General features: G+C 44.8%; 1 protein-coding gene across 8 annotated transcripts in view; it reads right to left on the bottom strand.

Moving 5' to 3' along the window:
* The window catches only part of SLC8A3 (solute carrier family 8 member A3), a 99,144-nt gene that overhangs the window by 69,883 nt on the left and 3,767 nt on the right, over window positions 1-25,494 (bottom strand). For 6 of the 8 annotated variants that reach the window (XM_048949773.1, XM_048949775.1, XM_048949777.1 and 3 more), the window contains exon 2: window positions 9,375-11,186. In XM_048949773.1, coding sequence (XP_048805730.1) covers window positions 9,375-11,140 — 1,766 coding nt within the window. In that variant the 5' untranslated portion in view covers window positions 11,141-11,186. The remainder of the gene's footprint in view (window positions 1-9,374; window positions 11,187-25,494) is intronic. The other 2 variants (XM_048949780.1, XM_048949779.1) reach the window with 2 other exon arrangements.

Genomic DNA, 25,494 nt, shown 5'->3' with positions numbered 1-25,494 from the left:
ACAGGGTCATCCCCCAACCTCTCCTCTGGGTGCTGTGCATCAGGGAAACTGCTTCTCTTCTACTCCAAGACCTCTGCCTACAACTTACAGTGGAGATGTCACATCTGTAATGCTTTTTTTTTTTGCTGCTCTGTACCATACAAAGGATGGGATAATCAGGCCCCTGAGCCTATTATTTTTTCCATCACCTCAAGGGAAAGTCAGCACCAGCTGCCCACCACAAGATGGAATGACCTACTGAAGCTGTCACCAGCTTTGACTCCTACAGACTGTGCTCACTCCTGTGTCTAGCACCGCTCCACTTGTCAGGCCACAAAAAGAGCAAGGAAGATAGTTATGCCAAGGACTTGCTAATTATAGAAAATGAAGACGTCCCTGCAGGAAAGGCACCAGAGTCAGTGCCGAGATAAGGCATGCAGCTGCTGACGCTGCCATGGTGCCAAGCAGCAGGCGGGAATCTGACATGCTGCACGATCCTGCATGCAGCCCTGCTCTGCAGCGTCCAGCCCACCCAGCCCTAGAAGCCTGGCTGCCAGGCAGGCAGTTATTGCTCATATGTAGTCCATTTGCTGCATTTCTGCATTATTCAGAGCTCTGCCCACCTCTGGTGGTGTCAGCTAATAGGACACATCCGTGAAAACCTGCCAAATCACACATTTTCCCTCCACAACCACACTACAGAAAACGTACTACGAGCTATCAAAAGTAACCACAGTCAACCCAAAAATACTTTGGGCATCTTCAAGAAGTACTTCTGATATCTTAGATGCAGACAGCTGTGAGCTTATTTACTCCTGCAGAGTCAGTACACTGCTCCTGGTATATTCTTCCTCACCAGCGCTGTAGGCCAGTTGCCTTTACTAAAGAAGGAAGGGAAAGAAGCACGAAGCCAACACGATCAAGCAGATGAAATAAAGGAGAGACTAACTCAGGAGGGAAGACAGAAACAGCAAACAGGAGCAGAATTTCTGCATTAAATATTGATAGCTTTATTGCGTTAGGATAAAAGCTGAGCAGCACGGTGCTCAGGTGGTAGCTTTTATGAAGGTACGACTGGTTGCCTTGCTTATCTCATGGAAAGAAACACAGAGGCACAAAAGGTAATTCCTCGTACTTTTCACTTTAACAACACACCTTTACATGGTGCACTAAAGAGGTACAGCAGTAGGCAAACCACTTGGACACGCTCAACACACCAGAGCTGCAAAGGCAGCCACCCCTGGAAGCTCTGTTTGGTGAGATGAACAATAAAGAGACAAAAATAAACAAACAAGCAAAAAAACCCACTAAACTCTAAGAGCTAGAGGAAATCTTCCATGGCCTAACAGAAAAACCAGATCAGAGCAACGGCTCTGATTCATGTGAGATGCAGCGCCAAGCCCCAGGCTCCTTGAATAACCAGAAGAGCTCAACACCACCACTTGGGAGGAGCTAGCAAGTGGAAAGGACAGCCATCGCTCCCAGTTAGCTGGTGTGCATCTACTCCTGAGAGCAGCACAGTCCACTCAAAAGGCCCCATGCTGGGAGCACCAGTGCCTGCTCAGCAGCAGAGCTGGCTCCAGGTGAAAAGCTAGCAGCACTAAATGCTGGCATCCAGGCATAGGCCTGAGGGCCTCATCTGTCAGTGGTCCATCTGCCAGGACAGCTGTAAGCGCGTACCAGTCCAGATTCCTCCCAGCTTTAAATCTGCTGTTTTCACTGAAGCTAAACAGAGGGTGAACTTGGTTCACAGTGCTCACAACAGCTAGAGCAGCAAGTTCTTTTACCATCATAGTTTATTCTGACATGAGCTAAATAAGAAACAAGCCATGTTGCTAGCAACAGACAAGTTCCCTTTTATTTGAAAAAGCTGCCCCCTCTTTCACAGAATCACAGAATGGCCAGGGTTGGAAGGAACCTCAAGGATCATGAATCTCCAACCCCCCTACAACATGTAGGGCCATCAACCTCCACATTTAATACTAGACCAGGCTGCCCAGGGCCCCGTCCAATCTGGCCTTGAACACCTCTATGGACAGGGCCAGCTGCTTCTATTCAGACACAACAGAAATGTGCTGAAGGACCGCTTGTCAAGGATACTCTAGATTCTGCCTCCTTATCTCCTATAGAAAAGGATAAGCCCATATTTTACTTGGAAACTTTGTTCATACTCTGATCTAACTGTTAAAAGTTAGAGAGGCGTTGAAGTGATGCTGTAATTAATGATCCCACTGTAGATTTAAAACAAAACAAACAAAAAACACACAAAAAACCCATACCTGTACTGAGCGATGTAAAGTCTGCCAAGCCTTGCCCTAGCATCTGCTCTCAGCCCTGAGGCAGCACTACTCAAACTGTGCCTTATCCTCCTTTTTGTAAGTGGGCAAAAAAATGTGATTTGTGCTCTGCAATCCCACATGTAAAATGCACATCTATTGGCCACTCATCCAAAGGTGATTTCTGCAGAACTGCATGACTCAGGAGGAGGCAAAACTCAGCTCAACACACAGTAAGCTTGTTTTTGTCTTGGATCAGTTCTGCTTGGATTGTTTTTAAATCCAGAATTTGGCTGTGTTGTTTGGCACAATGAATTTCCCTGTGTTTGCTCTAAACTCTGAACATCACTACTCACCCTGATACCTCAGAGCTGCCCCTCTCAGGGCCTTTTATCTTAGGAACCCATCAGGCTCACAGGGACTTGTCTGGAGCATCCACCAACTTGGAAAAGCCACTCCCTAGTCCATGCTTCTCTTTTAGCTGAGGTCCCAGACCCCCTTGTTTAACACTGTTATATTAATCCATACAAATGGCTCCTTTGATAGGCAAGAAGTCACAGACCCTGAGACAGCATGGCATTTGTCCTTCTTCATGAATGGATGGCATGTCCATTCGACACCTGCCAACAAGGCGATCTGGGAAGGGAAAGGTCAGCTCAGGGTTTCTCTTCTTCCCAGAATGGTGTCACTGTCTCACATTTCTGCAGAATGACTTCACAAACACTCCAGGAGCAGTCCCTTGGCACCTTACACTAATCCCTGCAGGTCACACCACTTAGACCTCATGGCAGGACTAATGCAGATGCTCACAGCAGGTACGTGTGTAAATGACTTCAGTTAGATCAGAAACCGCTACTTTTAGAAACTCTAACATAATAATTTCACTGCAAGAAATAAATACAATAGCCTTTCACTACCAGCAACATAAGGGGGAAGCCACTAGAGTAGTTTGGGGTTTTTTTTGTTTGCTTGGGGTTTTGTTTTGTTTGTTCGTTTGTTTCTTTACTGAACCATATGCAACACTGTCAGTATAAGTGACCAAATTGGGGTGGACAAGGAACATGTTGCCTGTAGCAAGTAAAAGTTCAGATGTACAGGTGAGATAACTAGCCAGGAGAAACAAAGTTACCCTTCTCTTTCCCTTTCAGGAAGTCATTAAATGAGGCCACAGTGCGACTTTGGAGCTTCTCCTCTGACTGTTTCTTGCAAGACCATTATCTCTTCTGAAAGACAGCTGTCACTGCTTTTCATTAATCTGGATTAAAATAGGAATCAAGAACTTCCAATTTCTGTGAAAATGTAGGAAGAGAAAGCCAGAAGGAGCTCATCCTCTGATGGAAACAGACTGAAGAAGAGTCTGGAGGATTCATTAGAAGATAAATCTCAAGAGAATTGAAATGGGAAGGAACAGTGTCCTTAGAGAAGGGAACTATCAGATTCATATAGCAAATTCTCATTTCCTAAATTCCCACTGCTGTCTTAATTTGGTGAGAGCTGTCCTACTTCAAGTCCAGAGTATTAGGAGCAGCACTGAGTACACGAGAGCTGCTGGACAAGAGTTCAGACTAGATTATCACAATAATTTCATCATGACCTAGGTCATTAATTTGAGTCATTACAGCTGACACAGATAAACCAAGGGCTTCAGATTCCCATACACCTCCATACCACATACAAAATTCAATTTAGGAAAATGAGCACCCAAAATTGCAGTTACTGTTGACAGCCTGGGGGGAAGATGGACTGTACCAGTCTGCTTCCTGATAGCTGGGGAGAGGTCAGTGAATTTGCATAAATTCACTGTGGTTTTCAGTGACACAAAATTACAAGCTTAGTGTACGCAGGCCCTTCTCTGCATAGAGCATAGGCCAGCAGTTCAGGGAATCAGTTTTATTCCTGCCTCTGCCTTTGTTGGATAATCCAGAGGGAAGAGAAATGACTTTCTCTGCTTTGTTCCCCCAGCTACAAAATGGAAATAACAACCCTTGATCTCCTTTGCAAAATGCCTTTACATCTACTGAGGAAGCACCATGCAAAAGAGCTAAGTGTTGTTAATAGCATTCTCCTCAAAATGCCACAACCATGACTGCGTAGGTGATCAGATTAACAAATTAAGTTGACAGTTTCTTCAAGCACCAAGGGGCAGGAAAGAAGGAAGGATAATTAATTGCACCCAACCTCAGTATGACATTCTTCACACAGGAAACTGCTATTCACCTTTCCCTACTACTATCTCCACCAGATCCATGGGGGGAAGCTAACATCTACCACATCAGGGCTACAAGCAAGAGGTGATGGCTTTGGCAGCCCTGAGTCCAAGCATGGCTGGACAGGAGAGGGAAAGGAGGCAAAGGAGTGACTACTGACCTTCCCACCAAACATGGTGGCACAGCATGGAGAACAGAAGGCAGCAGCAGCACATGGTGGCTGCTTGGGGCAGTTATTAGCCACCATTCCTAGGACACAGTACAACCTGAAACAGGTCCGTCTCTAGCACAGCTCTGGCTCTCATGTATATAAACACAAACACACCCCATGAACGCCCGTGCTAGCAAATGCCTCCAAACAGGAGGAAGTGCATGTGGTTTTCCATTGCCTCCTGCTCTGGAGGACCACCAAGCTGAGAATGCACTCAGAGGCGGCCCAAGGCTTACTGGGAGGAAGCAGGCAAGGAAAGGATATGAATAAACTCACAACTTCATCTCCAAATCATAAAGGCCAAAATCAAACAAAATTTTACTGGCTATCAGGATGTCCTAAGTGCATTTATCTCTAGCACCATCTGCCTTTTATTAATGTGAGTTCTGCCTAATACATAAATGACACATAAATGACTGTACCAAAGACCGGCCATGCTGACTTTGCAGATTGACTTCACAAGACATTTAATACCAATTCAACCACAGTATCTCCTGCACAACTTGAGCCACAGGCAACACTCAGAGAAAACTGCCTCAGGGCTGATGGCTACACTTCCTCTAGACTACAAATCCTACACATAATTAAGCAACCAGTAACATGGGCAAGCAACAAAGAAGATCTCTTGGCCTAAACCTTAACTGCAGCAAATGACATGGCCATGGCAGAATTTGCCTTCCAGCTGGCATATGAGCTCCTGATAACTTGTGCATTTTCTGAAAATTTCTAAAGCAAGACATAGATAATTTTTCACATGAATTTAAACAGTTTTAAACAGAGGAACCAATTCAAAGCAATAAAACTTAACTTTAATTTTCTTTCCTTACTTGCTTGGAGTTCCCTTTATTATACAGAAAGAAAATCCTTTAAAATCCAATTCACTTTTTGCTGCTGGCTCTTAATCTTTGATTTCCGTATTGCTTGGACATGATAAAGCAGCATGGTCAATCACCTTTCTACATTTTCACACATCCAAGAACCCAACTTGCTTCCACACAATATTATTTAATAGAAAAAATGTTTGACCACCTTGTAAAAAAATCTAAGTTTTGGCCTTGCTTCCTCTTTTTAGTCAAAAAGTAAACTAAGAGTGTCCTCCAGCTGATTAGGTCATATCTGAGCCTCACTGGAACACGAATTCAGAAATCACAAGTGTAATGAAAAAGCAGCAGCAGCAGAATCAAGCGTTTGAAACTTGATCAATTCTCCTCTTGCCAGATGACAGAATTCAAGGCCTTATGGTTTGATTTATAGCTATCCAACATCCATACGCATTCATACGCACACACTGCATGTTTCAGTAATGATGGCATTGTTCTGAATCTCCGCATCTCAGCACAGTTTCTCTGTGCTCCCACCCAAATGTAAGTAAGGAAACTTTGACCTTGTTAATCTAGAAAGAATCACAGAGGCAGAAAGCAAGAGCCGGCGGCAGGATCCATTTCCCTCTTATCTGTAATTCATACAGCTAATCAACTTCTTTCAGTCCCACATACCTCAGGGAAAGCCTCTTAAGGACAAGTCCAGTAATAGTTAACTTTACCTGACAGACTTAAGGGAAGACCCCTTCTCCACTTCATTTTAAGGGAGAGCGCTCACTGTAGCCACCACTTGCCCTCTGGATTTGGTAAGCGGTGGTCCTCCAAAAGTTTGATCTCAAAGATGCTGTGTAATCCAGTGTCCCTCAGATTAATTTAGGCATTGCTACACTTAAGGAGGCTGACCTAAAATCTACTTACAGATAGCCTGCTACTGCAGAATACAATCTGAGGGTTCTTATTTCCCATCAGAGAATGAGCTAAGTATAAACTGCAGCTTTTGCCCTCTTCTGGCATATGCCGATGAGCATTTCTTTTTGGCAGTAGCATACATGCATAGCCACAGTAAAACTCAACACTATCTTAGATGTTTGCATGAGGCTCCAATTCACATGCTTCCTTCTTGAGCCAAAAAGCTTTTGTGACTTCCATGAGGAAGGTTCAAGTTTCACCTTTCCTAAGTAAGGGTCTGACCAGCAGGCTGAAGTGGGAAGCACAAAATCTTTTGTTGCCTTCAGGCTACGCATCCTTAGCACTGCACACTGAGCACTGTTTCCCTTCTATTTCTTCTCTCTTACCCAGGGTTTTGTGGACCCCCAGTTTCCCCTTCAGCACATAGGGACACCTCGTGGTAGATTCCCCTCAGTGGCAAAACATTTAAGAGGCAGGCTTTAAAGCATCCAGCCAGGCAGAACTCCAGCTGTTTGGTGACCCAGTGTTTTCATACAGCCTTGTACTGCACAATGCAGTCACCAGACACTTGAACTTCATCCTCTAAACCTGCAAAATTTCCCCAAACACCCCATGCACCTGTCCTTCTGAACTAGGGATGACCCAAACTAGATAGCATTTGCTGGAAAAGTAATATTGTAGCTGCCTGCACAGCAACAAAGAACTGGCAACGTACAGAACCTGACTTGTGTTCATTGAGCTTAAGTCCAAAGGGTGATTATCAAAACTAGCCTCATGTGTTTCCAGTCCAAAACTCCATTCCCAGAAGACCTAAACAGTCAAAATGAAACCTGACAATGAATAAAGGCAGCTTGCTGGCCTACATGGTTAGGCTGACAAGACTCATCATCTCCCTGTTTATTAGTTTGATTTAATTACAGAATCATAGAATGGCCTGGGTTGAAAGGGACCATAATGATCATCTAGTTTCAACCCCCCCCTCTGTGGGTAGGGTCTCCAACCACATAGAAGTTAAAACTAATATAACTTCAAAATAAATTTCTATCCATTAGCCCCATATCCCCTGTGGATTGGAAACTGTTCCCAGCAGCCTTCTGACACAGAAGTGAAAGACACATTGTGTATTAGGTAGGGACATTGTTTTGACCACACGAAGGTACAACCTGTGCTCCGGGGCATCTTCTCTGGGCTACAAATTAAGCACCCAGAGCACATCTGTTTTCCGGACTACCTTCCTCATCATTAGTCTGTTCTACAGGAATGTACGCGGTCCTGCCGAATGTAATTTGTTTTAATGCAAGGGAGCAACTATGTGAGTATGCTCTGACTTTTCTGAGACAAACAGAAGTTTTCTATCAGCAGGAAGGCAAATGGAGCACTTGGGCTTATTCTCTGGTACCCCAAATATATTAGCCTCTCACTGATTGCCCTTAAAGCCCTTCTTCTTCAAGATCTGGGTGAAGCGTGGTAGTACGTATTACACTGTAGATAGAAGTCTCACAGAAGACTGCATCCACGCAGTCGACATTCTTCCTTGCTTTCCCTGGAGAAATTAGCTTGAGGGACAATTTAGGAGAGTAACTTGCCTGGCCCATCTCCGAGAAAAGGCCAGATTCACAGCTGATCCTTCCCCTTATCTGCTTGTGGTTGAATTCAGCCAACCAGGAACTTCTGTTCTTTTAATAGGGAAGAACATGTGCTTACAATCAGGCATGAGGACATTAATGTACATTAGCTGGATTAAGTGGTTTAGCAGGCTAAGGCAGAAGGTGCTTTTGAATTAGGGCATCCCTATTCCACGGCATTTAATACACATTAACATCCTTTCGGATACTGTACAGGGAGACTGGGTACAAAGATTTCCTTTCTCTGATGCCAGTTGCAAGTCTGTACAATTCTTTTGATGGCTCAAGTGATTAGGCGTTAACAAGAGCAACCTAGGCACTTAACACTAGGGAGTTTTAGCACCAGGTTCACACCTCCTCCCTCTCGCAGCTCAGCTAAGGTATTTTTCTCATTCCCCGCTAATGTTAACAGCAGGTACTTAAAGCAATTAGCCATTATCGCCTCTCTGGTCTTTATTACTTCCTAGCTTCGTATCAGCTACTTTGTACGCAATAAAAGAGCTGAATTAACAGGACTGGTGCAGACTATTTTGCTTCCTTTCTTAATTCTGTATGAAAACACTGGGTCATAGAGCCACATGGACAGGCTGTGAGTGCAGTGCTTTAGTCCATTACTGCCAATTGCCATGGTATTTTACGAGGAGAAAAACCACAGGTAGCAAAAAAACAGATATAGGGAGATCATAGAGAAGGTGACATAGGGAATACAGGTAGACCAAGGGGACGTAAATACTATAAGAGTTGCACAAGTCCAGCAGAACAGCTTGCAGCTGTGGCTATGCTTTGAATTAGCTGCCACATAGACCTGCAAGTTGCACAGGAAGCCTAAGGACGCAGGTATGATGTGTTGTTCATTTGAGAATAAAGCCCCATATCTACTGAGTAGCCCTTGATTGCGTGGGAATAACTGTTGTAAAATTTTCATGTGGGGATATCAAGAATTTTTTCTACCCTCTTTTTTTATTTATTTTTTTATTATTTTTATTTTTTTCCAAAAGGAGGCTTTCCCATATTTGCCCAGCCAGTTAAAAGCTTCCCCCTTTCCTCTACCTCAACTCACCATTAACCCATAGCATGAGTATAGGACCTCATAAAATGAAATATTTTCCCCCTGTCCCCTGCAGTATTTCTAAGCCTCACTTTGTTATTCCCAAGAGGGAAGGGACAAAAGACTTTGAGATCTTACATCCTGCTGTCGGTTCTTGCCTGAAAGAGGTAAGTAGGGAAATTGGAGAAAAGCTGAAGAAAGGAGCCTGTCCCTTGTCAGCATTCACCTGTAATGGGGGCAAAGTGTGAGGTTAAACATCAAAACTAGACTGAGGATCAAGAATGAATAGGGTACTTACACAGTTTCATCATTCTTGAACTCCAACTCCCCGTAAGTGTCTTCAAAGTCTTCTCCACCTCCTTTTGCTGTCCCTTCTACTGTCCTAAATGGCACTATGACTGTACCCCGAGCACCTGATGTCCTTAGAACTTTGACTTCCATCACACCAATGCTCTCGCTGACATGTATAACATCACACTCAAATGTGAAGATGCCAGCATGGTCATCATCCAAGATAGTCACTGTGGCCACACAAGGAGAAGCCAGTATGGCCTTTGGGTATGGGGAGTTACCGAGCTCTGGAGGTTCTTCACTGTCCACCACACGGAGGTTACTGAGCCGCACAAAGAAATGTTCATCCTCCTCAAAGATGTCATCATCAATAATTCCCACTGCAAAGTCCTTCTGGGTCTCCCCTGATTTCAAGACAACAGTCCCCTCTGTGAACTCATAGTCAGCACCAGCATTGGCAGAGCCATCCTCGGTTTTGTAGTCTACATAGATGGTCTTGGACACATCACCTCCTTTCCGAACCACAGTCAGGAGAACGGCACCACAGTTCTCAAGACACTGATAGGAACACGGGTCAAAATAAATTTTGGAGATGAATTCCTCAGGCTCATCCGGCCGCACCTCATGCAAGCTGGTGCTCTTCTTGGCTTGCTCAGCTGCATGCTTCTTCAGGATATTGCCAGCCCCTGTCATCATTCTGGTAGCCTGAATGCGATAAAAGGCTCTGCTCTTCTGCTGATGTGACAAGGCATAGTAGTTAGCCATTTCTACCAGCTGGTCCAAATCCTTTTCTGGGTGTTTTTGCTTCAGATCCTTAAGGATTCGGATCATCTCTTTGCGAGATTCATCTACCTCTTTCCCCTCCACAGTCACTAAGTTTCCATCCAGAAAATGGGAGTTCATCATCTTGCCATCCATCTCAATTCCCTTAGGGTGATCACCTTCTGATTCTATGATGATGCCCCTGTGCTTGTCAGTACGGTACTTTTTGTGCATATACTTATAGAAAAGCAGGCGTCTATCTGCTATCCAAGCCAGAAGAACACAAAGTGGAAAGAAGAAAAGTGTGAGCAGACCTTCCCAGACCTGAACCACACCTGGAGAGAAGACAGCAAGGATCATGTACAACCAGATGTAAGCAAAGATGCTCCATGCAGCTGTGACAAAGAAAACTCTCAGGTGTTTTATCTTTCTCGTTTCCCCATCAGGGATCACGTAGACACAGATGGCAATGATGATAAACATATTGAAGGCAGCACTGCCAACAATTGTAGATGGCCCCAGGTCTCCAGCTATGAATCCATGCCCACACACTTCTATCAGAGACAGAAGGATCTCAGGAGCAGAGGAGCCCAGAGCCATGAGGGTCAAGTTGGAAACAGTTTCATTCCAAATCCGAATGGTTGTTGTTGTGGTCTCTCCATTGGGTTTCTTAATCGTGATTTCTTTTTCTTGTGATGTAATGACCTCTATAGATGCCATGAATCGATCTGCAATGATGGAGACTCCAAGGAACATGTAGATCAGTGCTACAAAGTATACAATAACACGGGCAATTTTGTCCCCAAGGGATGGGTTTTCTGGGTACCATATTGGCAGGATAACACCTTCCTTGCAGTCAAAAGATCCTGAACACGAGCTGTTTTGTACTGAACTGGTTGAGTCTCCCGTCAGGCCAGCATCCACCTGCAAACCATGCAAAAACAGCACAAAAGTAACCAGCCCAAAATGGAGGAAGGCCGAGGTGAGAGGCTGCAAGCTTAACCACGCCATACACAAGATGCAACTTCCACTGTGTAGATCCAAAAGGGCCGAGAACCTGAAACAAACAAAACAGAGAGGGGGGAGGGAAGCATGAGAGAAAAGGAAGATGTAACATTTATCCAAATGCACTTCAGTATCTCACCATGGAAGAGTACTGGTAGAGATGCAAAGGTTGTCTCTCTCTGTCACTTTGAAGAAGGCATTTAGCAGGGACTATAACAAACTGCAGCATTTACATGCCCAGCAGATGAGGATGAATTGCTAGAAAACTAGCTGAGAGGAAAACTATGCAACAGCCCACAATTGACCTGCAGCATATGCCATAGGAATACTGCTAACTCAGCTGTCACTCTCCTAATGATGCCACCATGTTCCCCGGAATGCTGTGCTTAAGCTCAACACAAGAAACCTAATCTGAAGGCAACCCTGTCTCACCTTCAAGGGGATAAGACAAGTCAAGGAATCACTGGAACGAAAGGAACATAATTTAAGGCCAATGAGCAATCTCCAAATTAAGTCCATTTGCAGGACATAATTAAGTTATGGAGTACTTTAGTGGCCAAACATCCCCCTGGCCAGTACCTCCTGATAGGCTGCAGAATATTCAGAATGGTTCCAGGGCTCCCCTAATCTTCTGAAGCACAGGGCCCCCACATCAGGAGGTAAAGATGTCAGCAGGAAAATAGGGCAGAAGACTACTGTGCTTGGCAAAGGCTCTGAAGGCCATTTTTCACTAACTTTGCCACTGTGATCTGGAGGGTCACATTTTACATTAGTAATCCCACTTGTGAAAGGGCAAGAAAACCTACTAAAAGACTGTTATTAGAAAGAGACTTAAGATACAGTAAATTGCGCCTACAAAGACTCCTTCTGTGTCCCTAAGAAATTAATGCATTTTCAAATATCTTCTAAAATGAAAGTAATATCTAACCTGAAACACCAGGTAGAAACAAAGAAGCCAAATGGTGTCTAATGTAGATTTGGTGAATCACTGCACAGTAGTGTGTCTTATGGACTGCATCACTGTAGGACTTGCATCAGTTGCAAGCAGAATTTCAGCCATTCACACACTACTGTATTCCCTTTATGCCAGGAAGAATTTGGTCTCAGGCTTAGCTGAAAAATCACATTTGTGAGTCCAGCCACAGCCAAGTATCTCACAGGAAACATCAAACTTAATAACAGCATTATCTAAAGCACTTGGAAGGTTCAAGAGCCTTAACTCCCACTAACATTCATTGAGGTTTGTACTGCTAAATCAGTAGGATGGGGATTCATTTCCCCTACTGTAACTATCTAAATCTTGGACAGTAAATTAAATTAAGTCGCCTAGGCTCTCTTTGTTGTTAGAGGAAAAAGACAGCTACTTCCAGGGGATGATCTAATCCAAAAGAACTATTTAAGATGCACATCTCTAGAAAGGATTTTGTCCTTTACCGTCTCTCTCCATGCTCTAGAGAGGGTGTCCAAACAGTCAGTTTAGAGCAAATGCCTCACCTTGGGATGGAGAGAGTTCAAAGGGATTAACTGGCCCGAGTCCTTGCTGAGGTCCTGCCTCCCCTTTGCACTGTATGGATTCCAGGCAACATTTTAACGTTATCAACGTTAAGAAATGCATCTCAAATGGCTCTTTTATCGTCACATTGTATCACTCACATCTTCCCAAAATCTTCCAAGCATCAACAAAAATTTTTCAACTTTCAGATAAAAATCTATGAAGACAAGCAAAACAGGAAGGAAAGCGTGAACAAGAACTGCAAATGAGCGAAACCATCCCTGACAGAGCACAGCAGAGGGGAAAGAATTGATTATGCAGTATCAGGATCACAAATCCATATCTGACACCCTTGATATGAAAAAATAATACACTTCTTCATGTTACCTGGACTAATCCAGAAGAGACAGGTTCTCTCACATTAGTCTACTTATCTTCTCTTTCAAATGCCTACTTATCTTCCTTCTCATCCCAGTCCAGACCCCACAGTTTGGGGAAACCACAGCCTGGGGTGGGGAGTGCAGCCCCAGCCCCTCTATCTCATCACCATCCTTCTTGCAGGGTAGACTGAGCTACTCAGTCAGCATGTGCAACTTGGGTTCAGTTTGACACTCCCATCTGCCATTTTGTTTTTCCTCCCTCTCCACGGGGTATTTTACCAGACCGAGAGGAATCCCTTAGAAACAGACAGAGAAACAATGAGCAACAAGCCCATCCCTAAGCTGCAAGGAAGATGCATGCACATCCCCATCAAGATGACAAGTCCCAGGTGTCTCTGGCTCAAGGTACGGCTCTGTTACACCCCAGGCACATCAGCTCATCCCTTTCTGTGCTGCAATTGCTGGCACATATCCACCAGCCTCTTGACTCTTCCAGCGTCTCATTAACTGAACAGCAGCCAGTAGGCGCAGTGTCCTCCAGGATCAGCCATGTAGGAACGGCTGACAGAAAGACAGGAGTCATTTCAGAACCATCTACGTGACTCAAGCACCTAAATTTGGTTTCAAAAATGACTTAACAGTTTAATTATTGCATAAATTCAGAGCCCTGTCTAGGAATAGTACAATGACTAAACTGAAACTAATTGCTGCCACCACCATGAGGTGGTACAGCCACCTTGTGTCATTGATACTGTCTGCCAACCCCACATAACACTGGGATGGTTCCTGTCACCAGTCACACTAGTCATTTCAGGAGCTTCCTAGTCCTTTAATTTTATATTTGATCTTAAGCATAGCCTAATTCTATTATTATTCCTCAAATTATTATTATTTCAAAAACAACTTCTGTCAGGGCAGCCTCTGTGGACATCCTTTTGGACATCCAAACTCAGGCTATTGGTTATAAACTAAAATCTCAGGATTTGGGAGCATGTCTTTCCATTGCTTTTCACTTGCCTTGACAAACACTTTAACATTAAGTGGAGGTCACAATCATTTTCTGAAATTACAACCTGATCTTGCAATTCTTTGATGCAGACGAAGCTCCCCAGTGAGATCAACGGAAACTTTGCCCATGGACAAACTGCCTAATAAGACCTTAATATGCATTCATTAACACAAACAGGGTTAAACTAACCCATTTGAAAAGCACAGGAAAGCATTCTTACTCCTCCTCTCCACACTTGGGAACTGGTGCAAAAGTGCAGAATAAAACTATTAAATTTTAAAACAGCTGTTAATAAAATATTGAGGAAACAATTTTACCATTCAGCGGTCAGAGGATGGAAGATTCAAAACTCACTTTGTAGCTCTAGGTCAGCAAGGCTGCTTACACAAGATGCAAGTCTGCCCCACGTGTACCTCCTACAAAACCACAGCCGTGGACCTGTGTAGCTGTAGCCTTCCAAGAAGGAAGACACAGCTCTCCCTATCTCTGACCCTGCAACAGCACTGATCTTAGCAGGGCTAGCTGCAATGAGAGCCACTCCCTCTGAGGATGGAGCCTTGGGGTGGGCTGGCAGCACACTCCAGAGACACAGCTTGCTACCCAGGAGGTGGCACGGTGTCACTCCTTCAGCTCCAGCCCAACAAAGCCCATCCACATCTGGCGCAGAGATGAAATTCCAGCTGCACTATGGGCCAGCCCCTGGAGGTTGCAAACAGGAGGCTGCATCAGCAGCAGTGAAAAGTCAGTTGGCATCAGCTGATCTTTGGCTTTATACCACTGAGATCATGATTCTGCTGATTTCTGCTATCTCTTTGCCATCAGACATCATTTTCTTCCACAGATCTCAGCCCTGCTATTATTAATGCACTGAATACATGCAAATAAGGGCAGTGGTTCTGAATGAATTGTTCCCTATCTGATAGGATAAGTTCTGAAAGCATCCTGTTGGTGCCAAGAGAGACAAAAAGTGGAAAGGACGAGGAGTTAGTGTTCAAAAAGAAGGCTGTGGGAAGATGTGTAATAGTTATTATAGTGGGGGAAACTCCCTCCACAAGAGTTAACAATGGCTGTGTGATCTGTAAATCCATAAATAAAACCCATAAATAAAAAGATCAGTTCTTGAAATACTTCTGGAGACAGTCCAGAAGGAAGCATGGACCATGCTTGTCACTATTAAGCTTGCAATTGAAAATGACTTTGGATAACTATCAAGCTCCTTACATCTTTTATAAGAGCTAGGTTTCAGAAGACCGGTGGTTTTTCTGCTGCAGACCTATGGCAAGGCAAGGCAGGGAGCTGGGAAGGCTGTATTGATTGATTCCCTGCACTTCACCATTAAGCATACATCTTCTCATATGACTCTTTAGACAAAAATATTTTCAAAAGGAAACATTCATGACAAGAAATCAAATCAAGAGGCAAGATAACAGGGAGTAACCCTCCATACATCACAGTCCCAAGATTACTGCTCAGTAAATACAAAATCAAAGGCAAAGCTTTAAGTTCCTACTCATTTCTAATTTAGGTAAGACTCTCCCTCAACTATCATAAAAACTAGAACTTTTTGAAATTGACCTGCAAATAATATTAGGTTGCCTGGCACCTCCCTCCCACCCCCAAATATGAGGCACACGGAGCACATCTGGGGCCACACATCCTTTCTCCCCCTGGCTCCAGCCTAGACAGGAAATGGTACAGATCAGATAGGAGTGCTGGCTGAGCCCCACTCAGGCGTGGGCGATGCTCTAAGTCCAGACACAGACATCTCAGGATCAAGGGCTTTGTCTGCTTGACAAACATCTGCCCCAGAGCAGAGCGGATGCGGTACTGCTATCCATCTAATCTTACAGTCCTGCTCCCAGGTTGGAGGAGACAGAAATGAGGTTCATGTTAATAACACAGATGAGCAGAAAAATCAAAATTTTTCTCACGTTCCTCAGTCCAAAGCACGTAAAAGCTTTTTGACTGAGCATAAGATTTTAATAAGCATCAGCAAAAAAGGAAATTATAGCCTTTCTGCCAAAGAACACAAATTTTTCACATAAGTATTGTTCCTGATTCACATTCCTTCGTTCACCAAAATAAAACCATAAAAAGTATTTAATACAAAACACAGTATATTTTTCAGTCGTCATTATTCAAGCACCATCTAGTCCTTTGCTCATCACTACAATAGGACCCAAAGTGTAAATTAAGATTTATCCGCAATCCAAAAGCCAGAGCAGCGTAATTAGATCCACTGTGTCAGACAAATGCAAATTTCCAAACACATGTGAGGCCTTAAGCAATCACACTGATGGCATGCATCTATCTGACAGGAACACAGCAAACATTGGATACTGTACAGCTGCAGGTAGCTCAGCTTCCTACTACTGCACCACCTGTATTTTATAAGGGAAAAAGCATGATAAATCACGCTTAGGCTATGACATATCTCCAGAGTTTGGCTCTATAGAATAGTCATGGCAGGGAGCTGTAGCTGCTTGTTGCTTTGTGTTCCACAGAAAACATGCCTGAAACTGGAATTAGCCGCCCACAGAATAACCCCTCGATACATGTCCAAGCCCTTTTTCTCCTCTCAAGATCATGCACATAGCTACTGTAAAAAAATCTAGACGTTGTAGCAAGTCTTTAATACGGACACGCTGGAGCCTCTACTAATTTGAGTGGTTTCTTCCATTCCAAAGGGACGTTAATTGACACAACTGACACCTAATATTTCCCTACAGAAATGCAGCAGTGACAGGATCCAGTTACATTAGCTGATCCCAGAGGATGGCCTAAATGAATCACAAGTCCATGGACAGCTAGAGCAATCTCCAAATGCTCAACTCACCCTACGGAACTGCTCTATGATGCTTCTTCCGTATTTTAGTATCCGTGATGCTCCTAGAGAAGCAGTGCCATAAATAGCCAGCCCATAAAGATGCCCATACTTAATTGTCCCTTTCCCACACTGCACACTCTGCACTTGACTGGCCGGGCATTTTACTTCCTCACTCTCACCCTAGCTGAAAAATTACAGCTGCCTTGCTATGCTGAGACACGCACTGCAAAGCCCCGAGCTCCTGGAGCCAGGCACCCAAGCACCGCCAGGCAGGCAGCCACTCACCCAGCTGTGGGTTACAGTCTGTGCAAAAGCACGTGAGGAGGCACTGAAGGAAGCCCTTCACTGGGTCACACTGCTGACCCAGCCCTTATTCATGGCAAGGGCTAGCACAGCTTTCTTCAGAGCCACAGGTTGGAAGGCAGTTTTCACTGCTCCGTCTTGCTGGGTTACAAAGAGCAGCAAAGACCATTTGGGGAAGGTGAAGGGGAAAAAAAAAAATGATTCTAGAGGTGTGAGGAAAACTTCTCGTCAGTAAAAGACATTTTATGTAGTGCTTGTGGCAGCATGGCATGTTATTTAGTGCTCCTGCTCCGTGGACATATTGTACTGCTGGTTCAGGCACCACCATTGGAGTGTAACTTATCACCTGGTGGCTCACAGCAGCCTACAGGAAGGATGACAGTGGCAACTTGTGACATTTGTTTAGCATTCTGGTGACAGGTCTGCAGTAGCTACAATTAAAGACCTTAGGATTTGTTGTCAACTGCACAGTTGTGCTGTGGAGCCAGTAGTTATTTGTAAGCAGAGGTGTGCTAACTTGTAATGAAGAAGGGGAAAAACTGTTACGGTCATATTTCACTCTTTAGATGCAGAACTAGTTAAGAAAAATACATCTGAAGAAGTTTTCTGGCAGAAAACACTCATTTGAGGCAAACAGAGCAAGCTGGGTGATATGCTGGGATTGTAGCACTGAGCAGCAGGGAAGAAACCTGGGGGCTGGCACTGGGCAGCCAGATTGATGCTCGTCCATGCACCACTCCAACCCTTCTAATATGGCCTCTCTCCTTCCTCAATGCCTTTGGTCTGAACACAGACAAAAGTACATTTTAACCAAAATTTCCAATTACACACAAAAGAAATTATAAGTCTTCCACAAAAGAAATTATGAGTCTTCCACAGTTCTTTTCAGAAGGGACTCAGCTCCTGGCTCAGAGAGAAAGAAAACATTCGTTAAAAAGTGAATGGAGGCAGAAGCAGTGTAAGCAGGGTGGTGGGAGAAGGGGCAGAAGCCAACAAGGAGCTGGGAGGGAGAGAAGGCCATGCTTCAGAAACCATCTTCACCAAAGCAGAGCAGAATGAGAAGCTCAGTGTTTGTCACCTTAAACTGAAGACTTCTACAATCCTCTGTGCAACAGGCACAGAAACAATGTAGATGGGAAAGGCTCCTGCATAGCCCAATTACTACAGACTTCACAGCATTAGTCAAATTAGAACCAGAAGAGTTGTCTGGCCTGCTCCTTTGGGGCCACTGCTGCATTGTTCCCCTTGTGAACGCTATTTCCCAGCACTTTGTCCAGCCCAGTTTTAAATTACCCAAGTGATGGCACTTCCACAGCTCCCCAAAGACACTGTGCCACAATGTAATTTATCTCAGAGGTTTTAGACGTCTTCCTTACATTTAGGATGAAATTAAGGAAATTTATGCCGCTAGTTCTCATTATCACGTCCTTGGAGCACTCTCAACCACTCTCCTCCCTGCCTGAGATTTACATGCTTCAAATACTTGTAAATAGCTGTTCTCCTCCACAGTTATTCTTTGGCCACAGCACACAAATTTATTTTAATCTTTATAAATTAGCTCAGGCAGCCCTTTCATATATATCTTGCTCTGCTCCTGGTTCCTTTGAGATGGTCAGCAGCAGCCTAATATCTGCTCCCACCAAAGCCAGCAGCAGATCATCTGCTGGTTTCCAAAACAACAGGTCAGTCCAGAAGCTGGACTGTTATGAAGCTTAAATCTAGAGCGATACATACAAGCTGCCTTCCTTGTCCACCCCTTTGAGGGTCTCGCCATCTCTTTCTGCACACCCGGTGCTTGCATGAGGACTGCTGTGCTGACTGGCACACAAAGGAGGGCAGTGACATTTCCAGAGTTTCAACCCAAAAGTCAGGTCTCCAGCTGGGAGGAGTGAAATGCACTGTAACACTCACTGCCTCTGCAGATCTGATCGCAGCAGGGGACGTGAAAAATACACTGATACGGGTTATCCTCAAAATACCTCCCACTTCACTCGGAAGGTGCCAAAACCTGTAAATTCATCCATTTGAATGCAGTTCTCAAGTAAGATTTCACACAGCACCCTCGGCTTTTACTGACACGTATATTTTATTGACAATTTAGACATCTTAATCCTTCGGTGTTTTTTTTTTTCAGCTGTTAATTCTGCATCTGCTTAAAAAAAAAAAAAAAAAAAAAAAAAACCAACACCCATAACCTCACATCTAGCATGATTAATTCATTCTTTTCAAGTCCAGCCTGTTTACTGCTCTTTGTTCATTTACGCACTAGCTGTTTACAGATTCTCTCTTAATATTAGCTCTGTTATTTGCTAGAGACTCAAGTCATATTTACCATATGGTAATCGCAGAGATCACATGGACAACAAACAGTGGAAGCTGAGCTGTTACAGCAATTACAGTAAGTGGCAGCAGTCTCCAAGCTATCTGCTGCCCCACCTTCATGTCTTTCCCCCTCACCCTCTGATGTTTTTCCTTACGGGCTGTACAAACCCACATGCCATTCTGATCTCTATAGCACAGAGATTTGTTCTTCGCTATGGCATTACTGCACAGGTTTATTCACCTTTTGGTCTGCATTTTATCTGCTGGTCTGCCCTGCCTGCCCCACTCTGTTCTGTCAAGGGTAGACAACTGAATTGCAGCCTAGAGCTGGTCACCCTAAATATCTGCTTTTTCCATTCTACTTTTGCAACAGAACTACCTTCCTCCTTTGCCCCAAACAGGAGCGCAGCATGCCACCCCTCAGAAATTTCCTGAGGGAATCCTAAGAGACCAGATTTTACAGGGTAGTTATAAGTCTAATGGAGCATCTCTTTAAACCTATTTGGACACCTTGACCTCATGAATTAATGAATTTTCCACTTGCCACCTAGATGTGATTTAACATTTCCACAGAAACCCAAACAGATTACTACAAGAGGCCACTGCTCTTTTCTCCAAAGAAATTCATGAATTTTTTTTTTTCATTTGGTTCCTGACAAGAGCATTGGGCAGGTCTCACATTTAAAAGGTATATAGCTAAGCCATGTATGTAGCTTGATTCTTCCAGAAGATTCCAAAACTCTCAAGATTTCCTGCATGTATGCTGTCATAAAGGTGATACAATATAGATGTCATGATGGGGGCATAAAACAAAGCACCTTGTCTGACACGGACGATCCCCCCCTCACCACGTCAAACATACTGGTAGTGACAAGACCCTAATACCCAGCACTCAAGTCTCAACTGAGATATTAACGAGGAACACGTAGTAACTTGGATGCATGACAGTGTCTATCAGAAGAATTTCCTAGCACAGTACATGACAGTTGTAGTGTTGTTCTTCTCCAAAGTGGAGAAGTACCACTGTCACGTATTCAGAGTACTACTTTGGCCAGCTTCCTTCCCAATGGTCTCCTTTTTGTGTAAAGTCACCTCACTTTTGTGCGATGAGCACTGTCTTTCTATTCCTGAAGGAATAGATGAACAGATGAAGGCTGGTAAGACAGATGAGAAAGAGGCCCTTGGGCCAGCTCTTCTTTGGTACAACTCAGCATGAGTTCCCATGAATCCAAGAACAGTTGCCAGAGGAGCTCTGGCATCACTGCATACAGCATAATCCCCCAACAGGAAAGCTTAATCTACTTCCTCTCTGTAACTCACTCACATCACACCCAGCAGTTGGAGGGACCTTCCTGCTTTCGCCATACCAAACACCCTTCTCACCAACCCCCTGGTTCCCGCCTTCCCCCTGTACTGGACCCAGGTTTGCTACAGTTAGTCCTGCCAATAGGAGCAGCTGAGTCATGAGTGATGACCACATCAGCCAAAGGCACTGAAAGGAGAGAAGGGAAGGAGAAAAACCTCTTTCCACAGTCCCAAGTCTCAGTAAAGGTCTCTTCTCCAACACATGTTCAGAGTGACTTTGGATCAACTTCCTGAAGCACCTCATCCTGAAAGTGCAATGACACAGTCACTAGTGCTAGTTACTTGCTAGTGCTTGAACAGCATGTTCAGCACACACAGCCTCCCGCTGCATGGGCCATTTAAGCCACTGGGGCAGAGAGGTCAGCCTCAGCCTTGCCACCAAGGAGCACAGCCTTTTCTATTGGTACTACCCTTCCATCCATTTCTGTAGAGAGAAGATTAGAATAGAGATGTGCTCTATTTGCTTTGAAGTCCAAATCTCTCCTAAGACAAGGTTAAGGCAAGAAAATGGCAGGGTACCTCACTTACTGGGAGTACGTGTGGAGAACTGGCTTGAGCAACAGCTAAGGCAAAAATTAGCAGCTTGCATTTTCCCATTATTCCACACTCAGCCCATCCCCTGGCCCCTCGGGCCAGAAAGCCTCTCCTGCTCATCATACTTCCCCAGCAGCATCCTGAACCCAGCTGTCCCTGTAGTCATTGATGACAGCCTCTCCAGAAAATAAAAGACAGTCACTCTTAAAGCCAAAGACTTGAAATGAATCTATTTCGCTGAGGGAGCAAAATGAGCAGACAATGAATAAATACAGTTTTCCAATGAATTTGAGCCCTGTATCCCAACAGGATCCCCACTCGTCAGTAATCCATCCTCTGCCTGTTGTCTTCATTCTCCACTGTCCACGCAGGTGCACAGCGATATTTCATGCCCCTTCCTCTGAACCTATAAATACTCAGCACCCAGCCAAGCAAGAAGCAGCCCATTTCAACTTCAGCACTACAAGATTGGCAGCACTTGTTAAACTGTTCCACTGTTTCATCACATCCAGCGTTACGAGGCATAATCCTAGTCTCAATTTAAGAACATCAAGTGGCAGCTTCCAGTTGCAGGAGTTGTCCCCCCTTTATCCCTTCAGATGAAAGATCAACATGAAAGCATTGGCTCCCATGTAGGTATGTGAAAATTACAATCATGCCACCTCTTCAGGATCTCAGCATCAATAAGTACAGTAAGTTCCCAGAGTCCAGCATGACCAACCACATTCTCAGCTGTTACTGTACCCATGCCTCTTCCTCAGTATCTCTTGGAAAATGAGCTTTGGCTAGAAGGACAGTGAACCAGGCCAAAAGAAGCCACAGGGTACCACCAGAGAGCTCCCAGACTCAGTGGTGTTTTACATAGCAAGCACTGGATACTTATGATGATGAGCACTTGTGCAATCTGTGGAATTCACAGATAAATAGAGAAGTACTGGAAGGCTCAAAGGAAAACTAGATATGCATGTAAATACTCAAAATATCCATAGGTTCACCAGGTGGGATGCAACCCTCCTGCTCCAGAACATATTCCAACTGCTTGCTTACGAGTTTTCATAAAACTTAGTAATGTACACATGCAGCACAAGCTGGGAAGGCCCTTCTTAACCGAGTGTCTGTGTCCTAACTGGCCCAGATGCTCTCTTCAACCCAAAAGCCAAGTCCCTATGTGCCCATGAAACAGACAGAAGGCTACACATAGCATAAATGAAGGATTGGATGTGTGAGGGATACTGTTAGAAGCCTGGGGAAGGCATGGAGTTGTTGTGTGATGTGTATGCCCCATCCCTGGAGGAGTTCAAGGCCAGGCACTCTGATCTAGTGCAAAAGTGTCCATGCCTATAGCAAGTTGGCCTTTAAGGTCCCTTCCAACCCAAACCACTTTTGATTCTGTGAGCTGGGACAACGACTGGAATATAATGAATAATTCCATATACTTAAATAGGAAAAGCAGAGGGAAAGGGCCAGAGCTGAGGAAAAGAGAGGTGGCTGTGACTCACTGGGGTGTATTGAGGCAGCAAGGAGAAGATCTAGGCAAGCAACAAGCGCTGGCAGCCATTTGGCTGACAGAAGTGCATCAAGTGCAGCTGAGCATCTTCTCACCTTCAGTTTCCTGGAGTGATTCCCCAAAAGGGAGGCAGCTCTGTCATGCTCTGAAGGTGAAGCTGTGCCTTCTGCCTGGTATAAGAGCACATTGCAGCCAATGGGTAAAACTGCCTACCTACTAAAAAGCAAACCCCAACACTGCCAGAAGGGACAGGCTTATTTTTAGTTGGGACAGCAGCAGGGTCACTGCTGGTGCTGCATTTCCCCATGGAAGCCAGGGTTTCATGAAGTGTGCTCTGTGCGCAGGGTCACTGCAGGGGAAGCATCTGTCAGGCCAGGTTTGGGGAGATAGATTATTGAAGTTAGGGAAGAGGAAACATTTACTAGAAGAAGTGAACCTGAAACTACTCTGTAAGGTTAAAACAGAAGCAAAAAAATGATGCTTGAATAGTCAGGGCAGGCGGTAATTTAAGTGAAGGCAACTTCTCCTGCACCCTTTTCTAGGGTGCTCAGGCAGGAGAATTCTCCATCACATTTAACACCAGATGCATTCCCTATGCTTACCTCTTATACTGTACATTCTGAAAGGCCCATTCCTGTCTGGGATATGCAGCAGCATGCCATTTTGCCTCATCGGGATCCTACACAAATGAAAAGTTTACGCAGAGAGATCCAGCTTGCACTGTACCTTCAAGACAGCAACACTGGGACCTCCCTCTCACTCTGGTCTTTGGGTCCACAAACCAGGGCCCTCAGTTATCTGTGTGGCAAGCAGCTCCCCCGTGGACCTCAGGCCATGCTGTTGCGGCACGTTCCATGAGCACAGGGCAGCAGGCAATCAGCCCATTGATGCCTCATGAGGAGGAGGGGCAAGTCCTCCCCCACAAGTGGATTTTGTGGGTGCAAACCTAATAAAACAAGCGGTGCTGCTCACATTTGCACTGCCAGGGAATACAGTATGGAAGCTTCAACGTGGTGAGATCATTGGTGATGAAGTGCTGAGCACTAGTGCAAAGCTTTCAAGGGACTTGAAAGAATTGAGAGCAGAGGGGAAGTTATTATTTTATTCTCTTCTTGAAGAGGTCCATTTGGCATGTTGCATCTGAGAAATAGCTTGGCCTGCACTCCTTGTATTTGATGTTATTTTTCAATCTAGATCAACCACTGTACATGTTCTTGGGAAGATTTTATATTAAAAATTCCTTTGTCTTCTTTTTTTTTTTTTCCCTGTGTCTCTTAATAGCTTATCAAGTACTCTGCAGATCCCATCACTCTTAGGTTCTGTGCAACTGATTTGCATTCAGGACTATCCATCTCATCAACAGTAGACTTCAAGGCTGAACCCACTCCAAGCCTTTACTGCTTCAGGCAATACAGATAGCAGCCTTACAGGTGGAAGCAGGGCTTCTTAAGCCAAGCTGAACATTTTCCATGTCCAGTCACCTGCTCCTATCTGCACTATTTCTTGCCTTTTTTTGGCCTAACAGTCTGCACAGCTACGCCATGAATAATGACCAGGAACTGATTGGGCACTAAAGGAAGCTGAACGCAACAACTGCTCACACACTGCTGTGCCCATTGCCTGTAGGGGATGGAACAGGAGCAGGAACAAGCAGATGGGAAGGCTGTAGAAATCAAGATAAAAATGACTAACGGCAGGGGCATCAGCTGTACAGGCAGGGACAGGTCTCCCCCTTCAGCATCTGCTGGACCACTTATCAGGCTTGTCCTGCTACATAAAGGTCTTCCACATATATCTTTTTCAGCCAACATGCACATCCAAGGGTCACCACATAAACTCAATCAAAATCATGAAAGATGATGGAGGTAAACTTTCAACTCAGTATAAAATATTACTTCTCATCTAGGAACAGACACATCAAGGTGGAAAACCAAGACACCTAGGCCTTAGGGCCCCTCAAACAAATGGGGCCTGATAGCAAACTGCAGAGAGGGAAGGACAGTAGCTTCTCCACATAGAACATCACCACTTGGGCAACCCCTGTGGGCATGGGGAGCTGTGGCAGAAGGCACCCAGAGCCCAGGGGTAGGTTTCACAGCCTGCCTAGAACCTGGCAATTCCCTGCTATCACTTCTCCCGCAAAGGGGATCGAGGGCACATCCAGACAGCAGAACAAGATGTGGACACATGCTAGCCTTGGTGTTGCCCCTGATGTGGCCCTGGGAAGTAAACTGGCTTCCACCAGTGGCGTCAGCATACAAACACGCTGGCACTCAGCATCATCAGCACCAGATGCCCACGTTCACTCCTGCACGTGTCACCTTCAACACAACCACACCTGTGAGATCTAAGAAGTTCCCTCTCACACACGCATCCTGCACCACTACCATCTCTTCCGATTAAAACCCTCTTCTGCTTTGCTGCTGGATACTGCTGCTGTTTACTTTGAGACAGCCTCCAAGTACCAGGCTAGGAGGAGGTGATGATGAAAGCAGCGGCAATGCGGTCTTGTATGCTATAGTTTCTAAAGCTCTTTGACACGTCCCTGGTTGCAAAACATGCCCAGCAGCACAGGATATTTAGTATTTCTGATTGCTCTTGACCTGGCTGTCTCTGCTGCT

The sequence above is a fragment of the Lagopus muta genome, chromosome 6 (assembly GCF_023343835.1).
Source record: "Lagopus muta isolate bLagMut1 chromosome 6, bLagMut1 primary, whole genome shotgun sequence".
Lineage (NCBI taxonomy): Eukaryota > Metazoa > Chordata > Aves > Galliformes > Phasianidae > Lagopus > Lagopus muta.
Note: the sequence above shows the minus strand (reverse complement) of the source record. Positions and strands in the feature narration are given on the sequence as shown.